General features: G+C 41.7%; 1 protein-coding gene across 5 annotated transcripts in view; it reads right to left on the bottom strand.

Moving 5' to 3' along the window:
- Nucleotides 1-19352, bottom strand: part of SCHIP1 (schwannomin interacting protein 1) — a 96495-nt gene that overhangs the window by 17751 nt on the left and 59392 nt on the right. For 4 of the 5 annotated variants that reach the window (XM_075003763.1, XM_075003762.1, XM_075003765.1 and 1 more), the window contains one exon: nt 11210-11328. In XM_075003763.1, coding sequence (XP_074859864.1) covers nt 11210-11328 — 119 coding nt within the window. Of the gene's footprint in view, nt 1-11205; nt 11329-19352 lie in introns of all 5 variants that reach the window. The other variant, XM_075003766.1, reaches the window with a different exon arrangement.

Below are 19352 nucleotides of genomic sequence, written 5' to 3'. Positions count from 1 at the left end.
GAGTCGCCAGGCCCACTGGGATGCGGTCTGCATTAGGGAGGCCCTCCCTGAGAGCTTCACTCACAGGCCCCAGTGATTCCCATCCACAGCCACCCTGCACATCCACCCCTTACCATCCCCCCACTACGATCCCACCTCACTGTCCCCCAGCTATGAGCACAGGACATGTGGAGGGTGGAAAACTAAACTCTTTACCCAAAACTAATAACTCCATGACATTATCAAACAACTGGGAACAACACTATTTACAGTGATGAACAGGGCATATATCAAGGGGCTGGGGAAGGGGGGGCAGCTTAACCTCAGGGGAACTCAACCTGGAGGGGAGGAGGAGGCAATAGTCCAGGAAGGAGTGGACTGCGGCAAGCCCTGTCAGCCCTGGGATCCCCTCCCACCCGATTTGGGGTCCCCGGCGGGGCTGCGATGGGGCAGGCAGCACAGGGAAGTAGAGCCATGGGAGGACTTCAGCAGGGATGACAGAGGGGGTGGTGGGGTGGGACAAGGTGGGCCAGGTGCACCAAGTGCTCCCGCAGGACTGATGTGATGTCCTGCAGGTTGGACATAGGGTTTTCCCAGGTCACCCTCTGCCACACCCAGTCTGCCTCCTGCAAGTAGCAACATCATTCTGCCACCTCTTCCTGGTGGTGGATGGCATAATCATCCATGGACTATCATTGTCCCATCCTGCTGCAGGAGCATCATGGAGCTGGTGGCAGGGGGAACTGGGCGCTCTGCCGGGCTGTCTGGGACCACGGATAGTTCACGGCTCTCCTGGTTCTCTTGCAGTGTGGCTGTAACGATGGAAAGGAAGAGATGGACAGCATGTCTGTTCGTGGCCCAAGGGCTTTGCCCCCCACCTCCCTATGAGCACCAGACTCTGTCCAATGGAATGGCAGCCATGGGGTATCATGAGTGTGGAGGAGAGCCCCGCCTGTGTGGGGCAGGCCCTAGCCACAGTCCAGCCCCACACATGCCCTCTCCACGTGCCTCATGGTGCTATCCATGGGGGGCAGGTTCTGAGCGTCACTGGTGGTCTTTATGATATACCAGGAGCCACAGCCAGCCTGGATGTGTCTGGCCTTGGTCCCCTGGGCATGTGGATGTCCCACTGGCAGCTGTGGTGCCCCTGCCCTATGAGCCAGGGTGTGTGCCTTGTCGGGTACTTACTGGAGGGTCCTTTGGCAATACCCTGCTGGCTGTCACCCAGCTTGACGACTGGAGTCCTCAGACAATGGCTCCAGCTCAGTGCCCAGCAGGATAGGCCTGCCTTAGGGTCCCAGCTCCCCTGCCATGGTGTCCAGGAACGTGGGTGGCAGGGAGCTATCCCAGGACCCCAGGAGGCTCCAGAACTCCTGGTATTAGTGGCAGGTTGCAAGATCTGTCCCTGACTGGCCGGCTTTTGTCCTGGGCCTGGGTGTAGCCCTGTTGGAGCTCTTTGACTTTGCTCTGGACCTACTTCTGGCTCCAGTCAGGGTGGCCTTGTGCGGCCAGTCTGGTGATGAGGTGAGCGGAGGTGGCCACATTCTGCCACTTGCCATCCATCTCTCTCAGGACCTCCTCCTCCCATAGTCCTAGGAGGTCCCAGTGATCTGGCTCCATCCAGGATGGTGCCCTTTTTTTCAGGAGCTGGCTGGGCTACTGTGAGGGCTTGAGGGGTGGCGGGGGAGGACGGGACTCCTGAGGCAGTTGGCTGCTGGCCGTGTTGCTCTAATGCTCTTTGAGGGTGGCCATAAGGGTGTGCTGCAAGCAGGTCATGACTTTGCTGTCAGAATACTCTCAGCTTCCTATCACAGGGTTTCTTAGTCTATAGAGCTTTAAAAACGGCCAGACAATAAGACCATAAAGCCCTGCTGCCGCTGGCCAGGGCACCTCCGCACCCTAGTTGGCTAGCTCCACGATGGACTCACTCTTTTGAAAGAGCAGCCCGTAGAGCATCTATGCATTTTCTTTTGAAAGAGGGCACTCTTCCTATTAAGGGACTGTAATAACACTTTTGAAAGCAGTGCTGTGTTCTTTCCATTTCCTTTCAAAAGAGCAAGTTTTATGTATAGATGCACCACAAGCTCTTTCGAAAGAGGACCAAATTTTCCAAACGTACTTGCTAGCATAGACATGGCTATGGTGTGCTTGTGTCTTTGCAAACTCTTTGGAGGCAGGAACTCTCTCATACAATGTCTTTATACAACACCAAATGGACTGGATCCCTGATCAGAACTGGGGGCACTAGGTACTACTGGGATACAAAGTAACAGATGTGCTTAATTGGCAAAAGAACACAAGGACCGTCATCTGTTTCTCTCACATGTGCTCTTAGAGATTTACCTTTTCTGAAAGCACACTAATTTTTCATTTTCCCCCCCCCATGTTGGTGGCTTAGAACAATTCTGGGCGACGCAGTTTCCAAATGCAGATAATGCTTATTCCTTTGAGAGTAAATTTTTCAGATGGGTACTTTTGGAAGCAGCATGTACCTTATCACCACCAACCTTTAATTCAAAGATTCAAGTTTCAGATTAGAAGGGACAATTAGCTCATGCCTGACCAGACTTTCACCTACTTACCCTTGTACTGTGGTTTGCAAAAAGCATAATTTGTGCTTGGCTAGAATTTACCTTCCAGAAAGGCATCTAGGTTTGATTCACAGACATCAAGAGAGGGATTATCTCGTTCCTAGGAGGGGAGCTGGTTACCAGAGGTTAATAACCTTTACTGTTAAAAATCTGTGTCTTTTTTAATTTGAACATATCTGGCGTCAACAACTAGCCCTTGGATCTTGTTACACCTTTCTCTGCTCATGTAAAGATATATAGTGTCATTTTTTCACCAGAAAGATACTTATTCATACAATATAGTCAGGTCATCTCTCAGTCTTTTTGATACATTAAACAGATTGGAATCTTGATTTCTCATTGTAAGGTGGCATCTCCATCCCTCAAATAATTTATGGGGCTCTTTCCATCAACCCCATCAACTTTCTTTTTAAAATGTTGATAGCAAAACTGAATGCAAAATTCCAGAATGTCTCCTCAGTGCTATATGCTGAAGTAAAATCTCCTCCCTGCTTCACTATTTATTCATCCACAGATTACATTAGCCCTTTTTGCCACAGTATCACGAGAACTCATTTTCAGCTGTTTGTCCATTATGACCCCTAAATCCTTTCCAGAGTTACTCTTTCCGAGGTCACAATCTTCCATTCTGGAGTTATGGCCTGCATTCTTTTTTCCCAGATACCTAGCTTTGCATTTGACTGTATTAAAATACATTTTGTTTGAATGGCATGCCAAGCCATGTCTCTGTCTCTGCATGGCTGCCCAATCCTTCTCATTATTTATCACTCGACCAATTTTTGTGGGATCTGCAAATTTACCATCAGTGACATTTATATTCATTACCAGATCACAGCTTAAAATGTTCATTAGTGTTAGGTCTAGTATGATCCCTGAGGAATCCATTTTCAGTGTCCCTTCCAATAAAGATTCCCCACCAAACTACTTTTTAAAAATGCATCAGCTACTTCTTAATCCAGTTAACATACGCTTTAGTGATACTGCATGATGTTGAGATTTTTATTAGAATTTCCGCCATACTTGGTCAAATTCCTTTTGAAAGTCTACCAAATTTGATTTGTAGACTTTTAAAAGGTTTCCAATGATATTTTATCAACTAAATTTGTATTATTATCATGGAATAAAATATGTATTTTCCAGAAAACCACACTGACTGGCATTAATTATATTACTATGCTTTATTTCCTACTGGTTGGCTACTGCATCATCATCTCCATTCATTTGCTTGGGATTGATCTCAGGTGAACCTGCCTAGAGTTACCTAGGTCAGTATACTTGTCTTATTTGAATATTACTAGAACATTAAAACTCTTCCAGTCTTCTGGAAATTCTTTTGGTATTCCAAGATTTATTAAACATTAACATGGGGTGGGAGGGGATGACCATCATCAATTATTTTAGGATTGTTAGGAACGCAGTGTAAGTTTATATATAAAATAACATCTACTTAATCGCCTCCTAGCCACCATCACAACATAATCAGAACCAAGATACAGAGGCAAACTAAAAAGCGTCTAGGGAATGTTTCTCCTTTTTACGTACAAGGAATTATACAAAACTTCCACGCCTCAAAAAAAGAATGAATCCTTTCACCATTAGGATGTAAGAGCTCTTGTAGCATCAAAAACTTTTTGAAAAGTGTCAAAAGGAAAACAGGAGAATTTCCTGGATGGAGTGGAATGAGGAGGAATTTAAAATCCAGGAAATCTCCTTAGCAGCACCTTCTCTGTATAGGAATGCAGACACACCTTTAGGTTAAAACGTATAATCCCTTTGTAAAGGTTGTAGCCAAGAATGGTTCACAGGCCAAGTATGATGCTGTAGTGTAGTTAATGGATTAAGAGCATTTTAAAATAAGTTGAATGATGTTTCCAGGTAGATTTCCTTGCCTTCCAGCTTGACTAAAAGTTTTTAACATTTTTTTCTATGGTCGAAGATGACTCCTGCTGTGCCAAAGATCTCTGCATATTTCCCTAACTTGAGTTAGTTTCACTTTGAACTTGTATCATACAAACAAGCCTTATAAAATACTTAATGGCTTATTACATGAACACTGTCTTTTTTGAGAGAAAAATAGCTATATCCATCATTCCACTTGCACTTCCCTGCACGAGCAGATGCCAATGCAATCCCTCAGGACAAAGGGCTTAAGTCTGTTCACTGCAGCTGCCCTCAGAGATGCAAATCATCAGAAAGGAGGTGGGGGAAGAAGCTAAGAGTGTCTCCTGAGCTACAAATCCAATCACAGGAACATACTGGGTAGGTAAATAATTGTGCAGGTCTTTCCTCTCCATATTTTCCTATCCTACTTAAATTGGGAATGCTGTACCCTGAAAGTGCTGGACTTGATTTATAGTCAATGAGATGTCTTCAGAGAAATGAGTCAGATTTAAACAAAGTATGTGCAAAGCTTAAGCCTTTCTGTTCTTCCCCGACATGTATAATTTCTATAAGGAAGCTGCGATTTGAGAAATTAGTCATAATTCTTATTTCACTAATGATTTCAAGTATGAGGGTGAAGTGATTGTATTACTTTACATCCAACATAGAGCATAACTCACAATCATAGGCTTTAATGCATCTTATTCCCAGTAGTTTTGCTTTCATTCTATTTAATGAGAACGGTCAGGTCACTAAAATATTATTTTCCATTTATTTTAAAGGCTCTTTTGATGCTAAGGATGTAAAACCAGTTAACCAATTAAAGAGTGAGGGCTGGCAGCTTGCCCTGCTGCCCCTCCATCCCAGCTGTGGTGCACTGGGGGAGTGGGACTGCTCTGGCTGGGCTGGAGCACCCTTGCAAACAGTGTGCTAGAGATCAGGGCTGTTCCAGCTCTGCTGAAGCTTCCCTGTCAGCAGCACTCACAGTCCAGCACTCCCCCAATTCCCCCGTCCCCGGCCACTGTAGATGGGGACTGCTCCAGCAAAGCTGGAGCACACCCACCCATGGTGGTCCAACCCTCTGCCTGCTCCAGCCCCTACTGGTTAACCATTAACACCCCTATTTGATGCATTAATAATATGCAACAGAACTGACATTATGTTACATGAGATTTTTCAAAGGTTTTAGGTGTAAAGAATGAATTATCACCACCCTGGGAAACATGTTGTACATACAGAATTGTGCTACTTTGCCTAATATTGTATTGTCTGAAGAGAGCTGGGCCTACTGGTTTGCTCAACTCACACTGGTTTTAACAGCATAACATGAGCACTTCAAAATCAAAAAGCTCTGACTAGAGATCTAAAAGCTCACATGGGACATAACTTAAGACTAGGTTCTACTGATTGTGATGTATTGAGAATAGCTGTGTTATTCAGGGCAGATTGATGTGCTACATAGATTTAAAGGGATTGACTGTTAGGTTTAGCAAGCGATCATGCTGAGGAGAATTTACAAAATTGAGACACAGCTGAATTTCCCAAAAAGGCTTTTGTTGGATTACATAGAGCATCAAACACAGAGGATCAAGAAGCTCTCTTAGATGATGACTTTTCTGATGTGTATATTGTCTCCTCTGGGGGCTGTTGCTGCTCAGTTTGCATGGAAAGCTGTTTAGAGTTTTATTTTTATACTAGCTTGCATTTCCATCAGCAATGACCATTCACATCGTATTCATAACACCTAAATAAAATTCTAGAGTAAGAAAATGTTAACATGGACAAATGCATTTATTACCATTATTTGCTTTCACAATGAACACACTTCAGAACACAAAACAATACAGCTATGTCTACATGGCCCCTCCCTTTTGGAGGGGGCATGTAAATGAGCAAGCTTGGAAATGCAAATGAGGCTCAGATTTAAATATCTCATGCTTCTTTTGCATATTCTTGCATGATCTGGCTTCTGGAAGCCAAAGCAGAAGTGTGGATAGGGTTCCTTCAAAAGGAAATCCCCCTTCCTATTAATCCTTGGCCTGTCTACCATGACTGCAAGAAAGACTGACAGTTGGCAATAATTGCAAGTGACGGTTTTTGCCATATGGACAGCTATTCAATTGGAACCAACTCATTTGGCAAAGGCCATTAAAATGAAATAAAATCATTTTCTGGTCACTAACAACCTGAGCTGGCCTCAAACTAATGAGGAAAGAGTATGTACTCCATACTGTCAACTTATAATAATTTTTGTAGGTACTCAAAATGTCAGTAGAAACATTCTGAAACTACAGAGTATGAGACACATGAATCACAAAAAGAATGATGGGAGTCTTAGTACAGAATTGATCACTGGAAAATTCCATTTGTCTTTCCCAGTCAGTTTTCCATATATGCAAACAATGCACCTTGCACACAAGTGTTGCTTGAGGAGAGGAATGTGAACAGCTGGGCACATTTATGCCATATTCATTGCCTATATGGTAAAGGGCTTTTATATTTCTGTTTTCTATACCATACCATATCATTTTTCAATATGGAAGCACTCTTATGAAGATGCCTCCACCACCTCTAACAACAAGCAATATGTTTTAAGTTCTGACTGGTGTATAAATATTTAAAAAATTCAGAAGCATTTAGTACATCTGGTAATTTCACTTGGTACATCTGCCAAATTCTGCATGCACACTGTTAATTAGACCTGGTGTATAATTAGAAGATTGAGTTACTGGCTTTGCTTTTAAAGGAAAGTGGTTACTAAACAAAGTCAAATTGTTTTTCTTTTCAAATTATTTGAAGCTAAACTTGATTTTATAATTGCAGCCTCACTCAAATAATGGCTACTTCTCTCCTGCTTTAATGCATCCCTAAGACTTTGTCTCCTGACACACCCTGGTGATGTGTACATCTCAACTCTCAACATGAGTCCATTCAGAAACTTCCAAAAGGAAAGCAGCTCTGTTATGAAAACAACTGTGTTACTCACCACAACCTAAGTAAACACACATCTCTGGACTATTTTGAAACCTACTGAAGGTTTGCATAATGGACTGCCAAAAATTAAACATCATGATAGGGAAGTATAACAGAGATCCAGATCCACAGATATGATAAGACTTTCACACCTAGTGCAAGACATAGTGGGAAAGAAATGTGGCTCAAACTTTATCTTTCTACTTTATACATCTTGCTGCTGGCTTTTTTCAAGTATGATTCCACTTAATGAAAGCAGAACAGGCCTTATGCCAGCTGCAAACCTATCTATGATACTAAAACCCGAGATTAAATAATACAGAGACATATTTGCCTAGTGCCCTCTCCTCTATCCTTGTCCTGTTCCCCCAATGTACGTATAATGGGAGAAGGTGGGGAATGACATGAGTGTGACATCCAAGCTCTTATGTTGACTCTTCACTACTGGGTAAATACCCTTACATTGCAGTTCTCCTCTGAGAGCTAATTATACCAGCATGGAGCCAGTTTGCATTGGGGAGCACAGCAAAATCAGGTGCACTTCTCTGGAGAATATGGCCAACAGGATTTTCTCTGTTCCCTTTGGATTAAAATTAAAACTTCCTGTCTCCCCCTGCCCCCCCCCGGCATTTTACACTAAGCTTTCTCAGGGTGCCTGTGTTTAGTTCCAGGCTGAATAAGCTGCATAAAGCTAAGGAGATGAAAGCAAGGATCACAATGGCTTTAGTCTAGCAAGTGAAGAAATGCTACTTGGCTAATGGAAGATACTATCATTATCTTCAGGAATAGTGACTTCAGCATGATTTCAGGGTTGCGCATCAAATTGATAGCAGCTGGTCAGGTTAGCATATTGGCAATTTTCTGGATGTGTTTCCCCTTCTTACTAACGTATAAACTCTATCATACCTGGCATTCTATCACGCAGAACACTAAAAAAAACGGCATTTTAACTAAGTAAATTTTATTTACATTTTCCATAAGTACAGTACAGTAAACCCTCAAAGTGCGTGATTTCAAGTCAAGCTTAACTTGTATTAATGTGAGTCAAGCACAACCCAAAATCCCTCCCCCCTCCAAGCCCTAGCTCAACCCCCTCACCACTCCAGCCCTGGTTCAAGCCCCCACCCTGTGGTTCGGCTCACCAACCCTGCCGCAGCTCAGCCCCCACGCAGCCCTGGTTCAAACCCCCTGTGCATGGGTCCAGGTCACCATCCCTGGCCCCCTTTCCATGCCCCCACCCAGCTCTGACTCATCACCCCCACACAGCTCCGGCTCCAGCTCAACTCCACCCCCTGCAGCCCTAACCCACCCCAGGCTTAACCTTTCTGCCCTTCTCCCACAGCTCCAACCCACCGCCAGGCTAAATCCTCCCCAACTACCCCCCACCGCAATCCCAGGACTTACCTTTCAAAAGGAGCTCCAGTGCTCCTGCTGCGCTGCAGAATACGTGTTCTGCCTGGGAAAAAAGCCACACCCCGACTTACGCCCAGTTAGAGTTACGTGAGGGTGCACGGGAATGCAAACCTCACATAACTCAAGGGACTACAGTGTAGTGAAAGGAATCAAGTAAATACAGTGTAAGTTAACAGTGTACAATACTACTGCTGGTGAATAAAGTACTCAGCATTTTTTTGTTGGTGTCTTAATACCTAATCTTGTTTTTCTTTAGTGTTATGCATTGCTAGGTATACCTCTCTGTTACCCAGAACATTTGAATATCCAGCAACCTCCCGTCACAGGGCTGCCAGGTACGAAAGACTTTATTGTATCACAATGCTCTCTCTCAGGCCACCAAATCTGTCATTTGATCCACGCATTGGACATCCAGATGACACAAAAGCCTAGTACTAGCTTTGGCAGAATGAACACTTGAATTTTATACATATATGGATGGCACGTAAGTATGTGATATTTCATGATCTGAGTGGCCTTATGATGATGGCCAGAGAAGGAATAAAGAGCCCTATAGAACTTTTATGAAAGTAAGAAAACAAGACAAAAAAAGGTCTCCCTCCTCTCACGCTCCTGCACAACAGGCAGGAGGGTGGAGAAGTGGGGACTGAGGTTCAGAGCTTCCCCCAGTCCAGATCAACTCTTTTGGAGGCTTGGGGTCAGACCAAAAATGGGCGTTCATTGTGCAGGAGGGGGCTGCTAGGGAGCAGGTGTGGGGTCTGGGTAGGAGGGAGAGCACAGGGCAGACGGGAGTTGGGTGATGTGCATAAGAAGGAAGGTGCATAAGTGGGCTGGAGGTGAGGGGAGCAGTAGGGAGGATGAAGGAACAGGGCAGGGGGTCTGGCTGGGAGTGGGCAGGAGGATGGGGCAGGAGTAGGCTGGCGATAGAAGCATTTACCTCGGCACACCACCACTGTTGCCCCTCCCTCGGCTGGTGAAATGGCTGCAGTGTAGAAAAGCCTCTCCAGAGACCCCTCCACACTGCTGCTTTGATTGGCTGGAATTCTGGCCAATCAGATATGGGCAAAGCCTCTCTGCAGGCAGTACTACACTGGCTGCCATTCCCCCAGCTGGGCAGAGAGAAGGAAGAGCAGCGGTTGCTCAGCTTCCTGAACCCTTCCCCCCGCTCCCCCTTCTGGGCCTGTCAGAGTGCATGGGCCAGATCCAGCTTGCCTAAGCCATTTGTAAGGCTCAGGGCTCCCCCCTGCCACAGGCTACATGCTGGGGAGGGGAGCTGGGCAAAAAAATGCATTTTACTAACTTTGACAGTTTCACAATAAAAAAGACAAAAGACGTTTCCGATTTTTGCTTTAAATAGTAGAAAAAAACAAACTATAATTGAGAAAATTTATTTTCTGCTGAAAATGTTCTGCAATGTAAGCGGTTTGAAACATATTGTACAAACATATTAGGTTATGATCTTCATGTTGTTTTGAAAAATTTTTACTAAGAAAAGCTAGTAAACTAAGTTGTTCCTAAGTTAGCATTCAATGTATCATTATTTTACATACTGGAAAAATGTACAGGGCTGCAAAGTGTGCCCTTCTGTGAGAAAAAAAATCTAACTGCACTCAGACATCATATGCAAAGTTTAGTCCAAAAAAAGGGGAGGGGGGACATAACAGGACTACTAATATCTGCAAAAAGTACTGTTGCCCAAGGGCAATCCTATCTTTCTGAGGATCCTAACCAAATTCCCTGGCCTCCTCTAATCATACGTACATTAATCCCAGTTCTGGAAGCACTCATGTATTTTCCTTACATTTAACACACAAAATACCTACAGTACAACAGTACAAGTTGAACCTTACTGGCCTGGGATCTCTGATCTGGCAACATCTGTGGCCCTGCGGGACCCCGGACGTTGCTGGCCCAGAGGACCAGCAGCTGGGTGTGGAGCTGGGATGCTGGAGCTGACTATGAAGCTGGGAGAAGTGGAGCATTAGGTCACCTACTTCATCCCCAGCCAATGTTCTGTACAGTCCTAAAATTGTTCCTTTTTTTTTTTTTTTGGAAATTCTTCACAACAAATGGAAATAGCAGGTATCAAATTTGTGTGGAATCGATGGATCTAAAATGAGGGCCCTTTAAAAGACGTTTCCCTAGATTTTTAGTGGCAGACAACCAGAAGAGAAAATGGAGCTTACGAATACTGAGGGCCTTCCTCAATATTCTAAATGAGTTTCTGATAGGACTTCAGAGTAGATCTAATCCCCTACGCAAAGCTTCATGTTAGTTTTCACCAGACAGATACTTCCCCTTAAATTCACTATGATGCCATGTCACATGAAATCCATAAATATCAGGAATGTTTACTATGCCATTTTACTTACCGAGAAGAAAGGCTTGGCTTGCCACTTTTGCTACAGCTGGTATAAATTCCTGGGCCATCATCAAAGAAACTTCCAAGTGCCAATTTCTGCCTGATAGATTCTCTCTCATTTTTCTGTGCCTACAAGTGCAGGTAGACAACAAAGTGTTAACCATGTGTTCACTATTCAAGCTGACTACAGTACACAATTAGCATTTACAGTATATTATATTAGATGAGCAAAGTCAGAAACCCTCCATCACATTGGGGACATTTCAGAGGCTTTGTTTTAAATTAAAAATCTTTCAATTGCCACTGACCTACCTGCACTACTTATCTCAGCCTTGTTTATCTCAAGCTTATCTAACCAACTCAGCCTCAATGTTTTAAAGAGCAGCTTCTTCCCTCACATTGACTGCTGCTCAAAAATCTACTCTCCAGTGGAGATGATGATAAATGGGGATGAAATGGTGGTTTTCGGAAAAAAAAATCTACTGAAGAAAACCAACCTTTTATGCCAAACAACTGCATTGTAAATGTAGACAATTCCTGGATTATGGATTTGTAACATTTAAAGGAAGATTTTCCAAAACATTAGCAATGTATATTCATATTGAGCTAATATAAAAATATCTACTCAAAAGAAAGCTATAATTATTTTAGAAAAAGAAAAAAAAGTGAAATTGTTGCATCATACACAGAGCACAAGTTTGTATTCACTTTTTAAAAATACAGGTAGAAGATAGTTTCATAAACTGTGTGTTACCAGATTTATATATTTAAATAATTTCTATACTGGTAGTGTCAAAAATACAATGTGCGAAAATATTTATTCCATCTAAAAGAGTTTGCATTCTTATATTGTTATATATGAAATGACAAAAAATTGCTGAAACAGAACAAAACAAACATATGAGAAGTAACTAATTGACTAACAGACTAACCTGAACTGGATTATAACAATCAAATTTACGCAATATTTTCCAATATATTTTCTTACGTGATCATTTCATCTCCACACAATTTATTTCAAAACTGTATATGTATAAAATAGCTACTTCTGAATTATTCATCAGTTTTCTTAATATTTTACATTTCAAAAAATTAAGCTACAAAGTGCTTAAATCATCAGTGGCTGTAGACTTGATTTTTGGATTGAACCACTCCACATATTGTAAATTAAAACTGGCTGGGTCTCCACTTGCTCCCAACTTAGAAGGGGACATGGTAATCAGGACGATTACTAATAAAGATTACAAATGAAGTGCTGTGGTGAATACACAGCACTTTATTAGGCTAATTGTTCTCCATGGCAACTTCCAAGTGTCAGACTTCGAAGTGCTGGCATACTTGTAACCATGGGCACTTCCAAGTGCTCACACTACTTCAAAGTGCCCATGGCTACACACATGCCGATAGTTTGAAGTTGCCATGGAGAAGAATTAGCCTAATGAAGAGCTCCGTATTCACCGCAGCACTTCATTGGTAATCTTCCATCGCCCTGATTAACATGCCCCCCACTTCGAAATTGGAGGCAAGTGCAGACAAGCCCTATATGTTTAATATTAATATAATACCATCCTGGAGGATCATACATAATTATAGCGTGTCAACATAGAAAGCAAATATATATAGAAGTTAAAGGGCTAATGGAAAGAACACTCTCAGCCTATCAGTACCATATACAATAAAGCAAAAGTATACTGTACAATTCTGGGTTTACTTCTGATGTCTTCCTATAAGTGCACCTTGTTTTACTTTATATTTAATTAGCAGATTTACCCAGCATTGCTCAGGTCCTTAACTCCATTAAGGAATTTGTTGTTGTTGCTGGTGATGGGGGAAATTAAAAGAAAATGTACGGGCTTTATTTAAATTATTTCAATTTTCAACAGGCTATAGTCATTTTGATTTCCCGTAACATTGTTTTCAAACATTAAGCATTGGTTTAGCTGTGCCAAAGGAAAGCACTACTCCAAATTTCTCTCTTTTCTCTCTTTTCTGTAAGGCTTATTGAAAACCAATACTATTTCAGCTTCATCCTCTTTTTCTGGCCCATCTTGGTTGAGTCTCTTTCAACATTCGCTCAGTCACGTCAGTTTTGAGGGTTGTAGTGGATTTGGTGATTCTCCCTCTTTTCTGTTTGGTTTTATGAAAAACAACCCCATTCCAGGCATATCCCATTTTCCCACTACAACCAAATCCTTACCTTTAGTTAAAAGAGGAAAGTGTATACTGAATTTGGTGGTGCTAGCTCTATGTATGATGAGTTACTGATAAAACAGACAAACTCTCTAGATTATATACTAGATTCCATTAAACAACTAAATTTTATCATTCTGGATTGTAATACAGGTTGAACCTCTCTAACCCAGAACCCTCTGGTACCTGACTGGTGCCAGATGAGAGAATTTTTCCTATTCTATTAAAAACTCAGTAATTTAAGTGCTGCAATGCATGTGAATATGAGATCCTCCTTAATAAATAATGTCAAAACATACTTTTTGTAAGCCCTATTTTAAGAACAATGCACACACAATGATTTGTAATGTGATACACATTTACTGCAGGTGTTCACAAACTTTTTACACATATTCTATTTCCTCACACTTTACATGTGTGTTTGTACCAGTGTCTTCCTGACTCCAGAACCTTCTCTGTGTCTGGAGGACACTAGGGGGAGTCATCCAATATTTCAAGATCACCTACTGTTTGCTATTTAGATATAAGTTGTTCATTTTTGGGCTTTTAAACATTCACCATTTATCAAAAATATCAGTTTTTGTTTTTTTGTTTTTTTTTTTTTTAAGTTTTCCAATTTAGCATTGGCCTAGCAGCATTAACATCATATCCACTGCTTACTGGACGCTTAAAAGACATTTGGGGTAATTACACCTGAATAACAGCACAGAACAGGACTGATGGGTGGAAACAAACTTTATGGGACCATGAAAACATGGCTGGACTCATATGTGGTCATCCAGCTAACTAAAATCATGCTGGGTTATGGAGTTCGCGAGACGAGAGTTTCAGATTAGAGAGGGTCAACCTGTACAAGATTAAATGAATTTTTTTAACCATAAAAGAAACAGATCCTGTTTTAGTTACGACCTCAATCCTGAATGCTGATTTATGATTTTACATTATTATTATAATCTGTTATATTATCAGACTCTTAGTAGAATTTGGACTTCATTTGAAACCAGATCTCTCCTCACTTATCTGACAAGGGTGCCCAAGTTTCTTCTGTGTGAAAATCAGATACTGAGTACTGGGAACCTCTTCCACCCTCTGCCCCACCCCATTCTGTCAAAGGCACATCCCCATTCATCTCCTCTCTCTCCACCCCCTGCCACTTGTTGGTCTCTCCACTTCACTCTGCCTGTCAGGTGAACTGGGCTGTAGAGAAGGGATGGTGTTTGGGGCAGGACAGGGTCCTCCAGACTCCAGCTGCTGCTCTTCCCATCCCCCTTTCCCATGGCAGAGACCAGTTACTGGAGGTAACCAGACTTTTAGGGTCTGACCAGCAATACAAACTAGACACTGCCAGGTTCATTTTTTTACTGGATTTTCTGGTTGGAAACTGGACACCTGGCAACCCTAAATCTGAACCTTCCGTGTTTCAATTATAAGTAAACCTGGTAGCAAAACCTTAATTTAAAATGCTAAGCAACTTTAATTATCAGTCCCAATGTTCAGATGTTTATAACTTTGCCAAATTAATTGTTCTGGCTAAATTCTTCCATGTTTGTTTCCTGTTTCAGTCAGATCTTAATATATATTTATTTTAGTTTCAGCAAAAATTATGTAGTCATTTCAAAGAATAAGTTTAGGCAAAAAAGGTAGTTTCCCAATGCTTCTTTTTCTCCCTGTTTCTTATTAGTTACTTTATTACCTCCTTCCTGGAAACACCTGAAAATGAAAATACTTTTGGTAGTTAATTTCTTATGATAAACATAAATGGCTTAGCACTTTATCCTTTTGCAGCCTCCCGTAGTTACTAATAGGCCATATCTGACCATTGATTTTTATCCTAATCTTTTATGGACTTCAGTGAGAGTCATAGAGTGAACAATGGCTGGATATGATCTATGGCACTTTTTCCAACTTTGGGTTTCTAACTGTAGCAGCATGCCATCACACACAACTTTAGAGAACAGCTTGGGGACAGGAAATAACAGAAGACACACTTGAAGATGGCAATCCAAAGTAACTTCAACAATTGCTTCTACTACCGAATAAAATCTATCTTTTTGAAAACAATATATTTTTAAATCTCCATATTTTTATTATATTTTACGCTATGCAATGAAATGTTATGCTAGACTGTGCAACTATCAGTTAACTCTCTAGTAAGCAATGCATGTTTTAGCAGGTAATAGCAGAAAAGTGTTTCCCATAGCACAAGCTAGACAGAACTTAAAGAACAGCTTTGCTTTAACTCCTTGATTGTTTGTCGTATTGTTTGTAGCTGACGCCACATTGTCTGTTTTGAAGCAATTATATTAATCCCTCAGCTTCAGTGAAGCCTTCTGTCCAGTGAATTCTGACAGCATCATCATTAGTAGTCCTCATTAATGAATAAACTTAGATTTTGATGCATACTGTACACTAGTCTCTTTAAAATCCACAGTTAATTTTTTTATTCCATTAATACACAGTTTCTCTCTCCAAACATGATGAAATAACATACTGCAGCCACAAACAAAATAAAATCAATAGTTTTAAAAGCACATTTATTGAACTTAATAAACTGGTACATTAGTTTTCAGTATATAGAAAGTGCTGATACTGTGAAGTAGACCCCACCAAATTACTTCATTAGATTTTTCATGAAATCTATTACATGCTGAAGAATCTTGCACCCTTAATCTCCATAATTTTTAAAACTAGAAAAATGTCAGTTTGAAGAGCTAATCAAGATGTGAAAGCACTCACTAAAGAAATATACAATATCCTACAGTAGCAAAAATCTAAATACAACAAAGTTAGAACAAATACAGGCCAATCCCTGCCACTTCCAGTTCTCTTACTCCCTATTCATTTTTATAGTGAATCACTAATTTTCTCTCTCCACTGAATGCTCTAATGGGATCTTTAGACCACTTGGCCATACCTCAGTACTAGAAGCCAGGAATTCCTGAATCTTAGTATACTTATTTAATCTCTCTCACAAGGCTGCTGTAAGGTCTGTGAAGTGCTTTGAATTTAAATAGTACTAGATAAATGTTAGATAAAAATATATGCAGTATTAATGATCAAATTTGAAGAAAAAAAGTAAACCGTGCCATACTATATTTTGGCAACGTTTCGCCCTCTCAGTCTCAATAGCTTCGTGACTCAAAAGGGCCAAGGGGTCCTGGCCATTGCTACTGTGACAGCAGCAGCAGAAGCCCTGGGTGCTTTAAATGGCCACTGGAGTCCCAGGTAGCACTGAAGGGCTTGTCTGGGGGAAGCAAGTGCCTGCCCTGCCCCTTCTGGGAGTGCAAACCCAGACCCCTATCCACCTTGCCTAGGGACCTGGAAATTTTGTTGACACCCCTAGGTATACACAAACAGCATTAGACAGTAATTATTCATCTTTCAACGGGCATGCTTTGCATAAAACAAATTATATCCTAACTGGTCTAAATCTACATAAACTTATATTCCAACTTTATATTCAGATGTATTATGATGACTGACAGTGTCTTGCTTCACAGATGTGTAAACATTTCTGGATCAGTGCAGATACAAACGAAAGTATTTTAGTACTACATGTTGAACCTCTCTAGACCAGCTCCCTCAGTACCTGACCAGAGAATTTCCTGAAGCATGGGAGGTCAATATTGTCTGGCAGCATTACCAACACTTCCACTGCGCTCTTAGACATATGGGGTAAACTACAGCTAAGTAATAGCACAGAACACTGAGGCTGTCTATACCCTCTTGGCAGTCAACTGCTGATACGCAATTTTAGCTATGCCAGTTGCATAGCTAAAAGCTACACAGAAGGTTGATGGGAGCGTTCCGCCCCGCCCCCGCCCCCCCGATCGACCTTTCTTAATCCTTGCCATTAGTGAGGAGTTCTGAAGTCAAACTTTGACCCTGGAAGGAACTGTTTTGTACGCATGCAAAATGAAACCCTGAAAGATTGACTTTGAGCAGGTTGATCTCCTGTGGCAATACAGACATAGGCTGACAGCCAGGACTGGTGGCTGTAAACAAGCTTTATGGGACCACAGGAAACTTGCTCACCCCTGTGATAAACAGACATCCAGCTAACTAAAATCATGCCAGAGCACGGATATTGCCCAATGAGAATGTGTCAGACTAGAAAGATTCAACCTGCACCTGAAATTTTAACATAATCATTGTTTTGAGGCTTGCAGTAACTAGAGTCACCACACACGTCTTTATTTAGGTTTTTGCCCAGGAAAGCTTATACCCAAATAAATCTGTTAGTCTTTAAAGTGCCACAGGACTCCTCGTTTTTTCGGATACTGACTAACATAGTATCCCTCTGATACTTGTCACAAGCTTCTAAATGTATACAGCATTCATTTACAATAGATACACAAATTCAAAGAACTCTATAATCTAAAATCCACCAGAGAGACTGCTGTACTCTGGGCAAGTCTAGCCACAATACTGAAGTCAAGCCCTTAATCAGTACTGTGGTGAATGACAGAGGCCTTTAAAACTTAGATCTCTTATGATTCTTCAGTCATTTGGTTAGTAAGCCTTTATCTTCGCTAGAGATCAGAACTATGAATAAAATTTACTGAAAATCTTGCAAATAAAGCCTACTGTACTGCTGCAATTCTTGGTAGCTTTAATGTAAACTTCAAACATTATTTATGACATCTGACAGCACTGAATGTAGTAAATAACTATTTCTGTATTTTTTCTTTCAGGAGTTTTACCCTATGATTAATAAAAGCAAAAACACCTTTTCCACTCTCACAGCACTACTGTGTGTAACGCTTATTAGCATCCTCCAAACTAGAATGAAATTGTTCATGGCAGTAGAAACCATCATATTCAGAAAATTTTTGCAGGAGCAGGGCCTTAGTGAGGGGGAAATCTGACATCTATAAAATGTCTACTCAATCCTATGAATAGGACCTTACCAAATTCATTGTCCAGTTTGGTAAATTTTAGTCACATGATTTAAATATTCCTAAATTTCCTAGCCGCAAATATTTAAGTCACAGATTTCATGGTGTTGTAATGGCAGGGCTCTTGACACACAAAGGGCTTTCTGTGGGGGTACTGTCACCTTTACTTCTGCGCTGCTGCTACCTCCTGAAATGGGAAGCTAAAGTGTGTTGGCTGCTGACTGCGAGTCCAGATCTGCAGGAAGCACCCACCAGAAGTGAAAGTGTCCTAATAGGTTACTGCCACTTGTAATTCTGTGTTGTCACGCCGGAGGTAGGTCTGAGTAGCCCATGTAGGGGATAGCTGAGTTACCATGTGCTCTACACCACAGGGTAGAGCCCTTACTCTTCTCATTTGGGGTAGAATAACTGGGTCAACAGGAAAGCGATCTGCAGTTGACTGAGGTCTTAACAAGACCACCTAAACTGACCACCAGTGGATTGGTCTCAGAGCATCTATCTGGGCTGTAGGGTAGATGTAGCCTCTCTGATGAGCTGCTGCTGATCATAATGCTGCTTTCAGTGCAGATGCCCAGTCAGTAGCCACTGCTCTGAAGGCAGAACAGAAGTAAAGGTGGCAATACCGTGACTCCTCTGTAATTGCCAAGTTTCATGGGGGAGAGCAGATTTCATGGGCCATGACAAGTTTTTCACACTTGTGAATTTGGTAGGGCCATACCTATGTACTTTCATACATTTAGCCTGTTTGATGGAGAATGTCACCAGTACTTCTCAAAATTTATTGACATTCTCACATGGAAAATATTTAGTGTAAGATTTCATTAAATATTAAATTGTGTGTCAACTAGCTCACCAGTTCTCAACCTTTTTTTCACCAGGAGCCTACATTTTCTGTCTTGGTGAATATGAGAACTGGAATCAGTGGAGGAGAGCAAGTTGCTGCATCTCTGCTCTTCCTAACTTTGCTTCTGCTGGGTCCTAGTGACAGTAGAATTCCTCTACAGCCTTAATATGCGCTTTTGAAGGTCATACTCAATGAGTTGCAAAGCACAACATTTTCTTCCA

This window comes from Carettochelys insculpta, chromosome 10, assembly GCF_033958435.1.
Source record: "Carettochelys insculpta isolate YL-2023 chromosome 10, ASM3395843v1, whole genome shotgun sequence".
Classification (NCBI taxonomy): domain Eukaryota; kingdom Metazoa; phylum Chordata; order Testudines; family Carettochelyidae; genus Carettochelys; species Carettochelys insculpta.
Note: the sequence above shows the minus strand (reverse complement) of the source record. Positions and strands in the feature narration are given on the sequence as shown.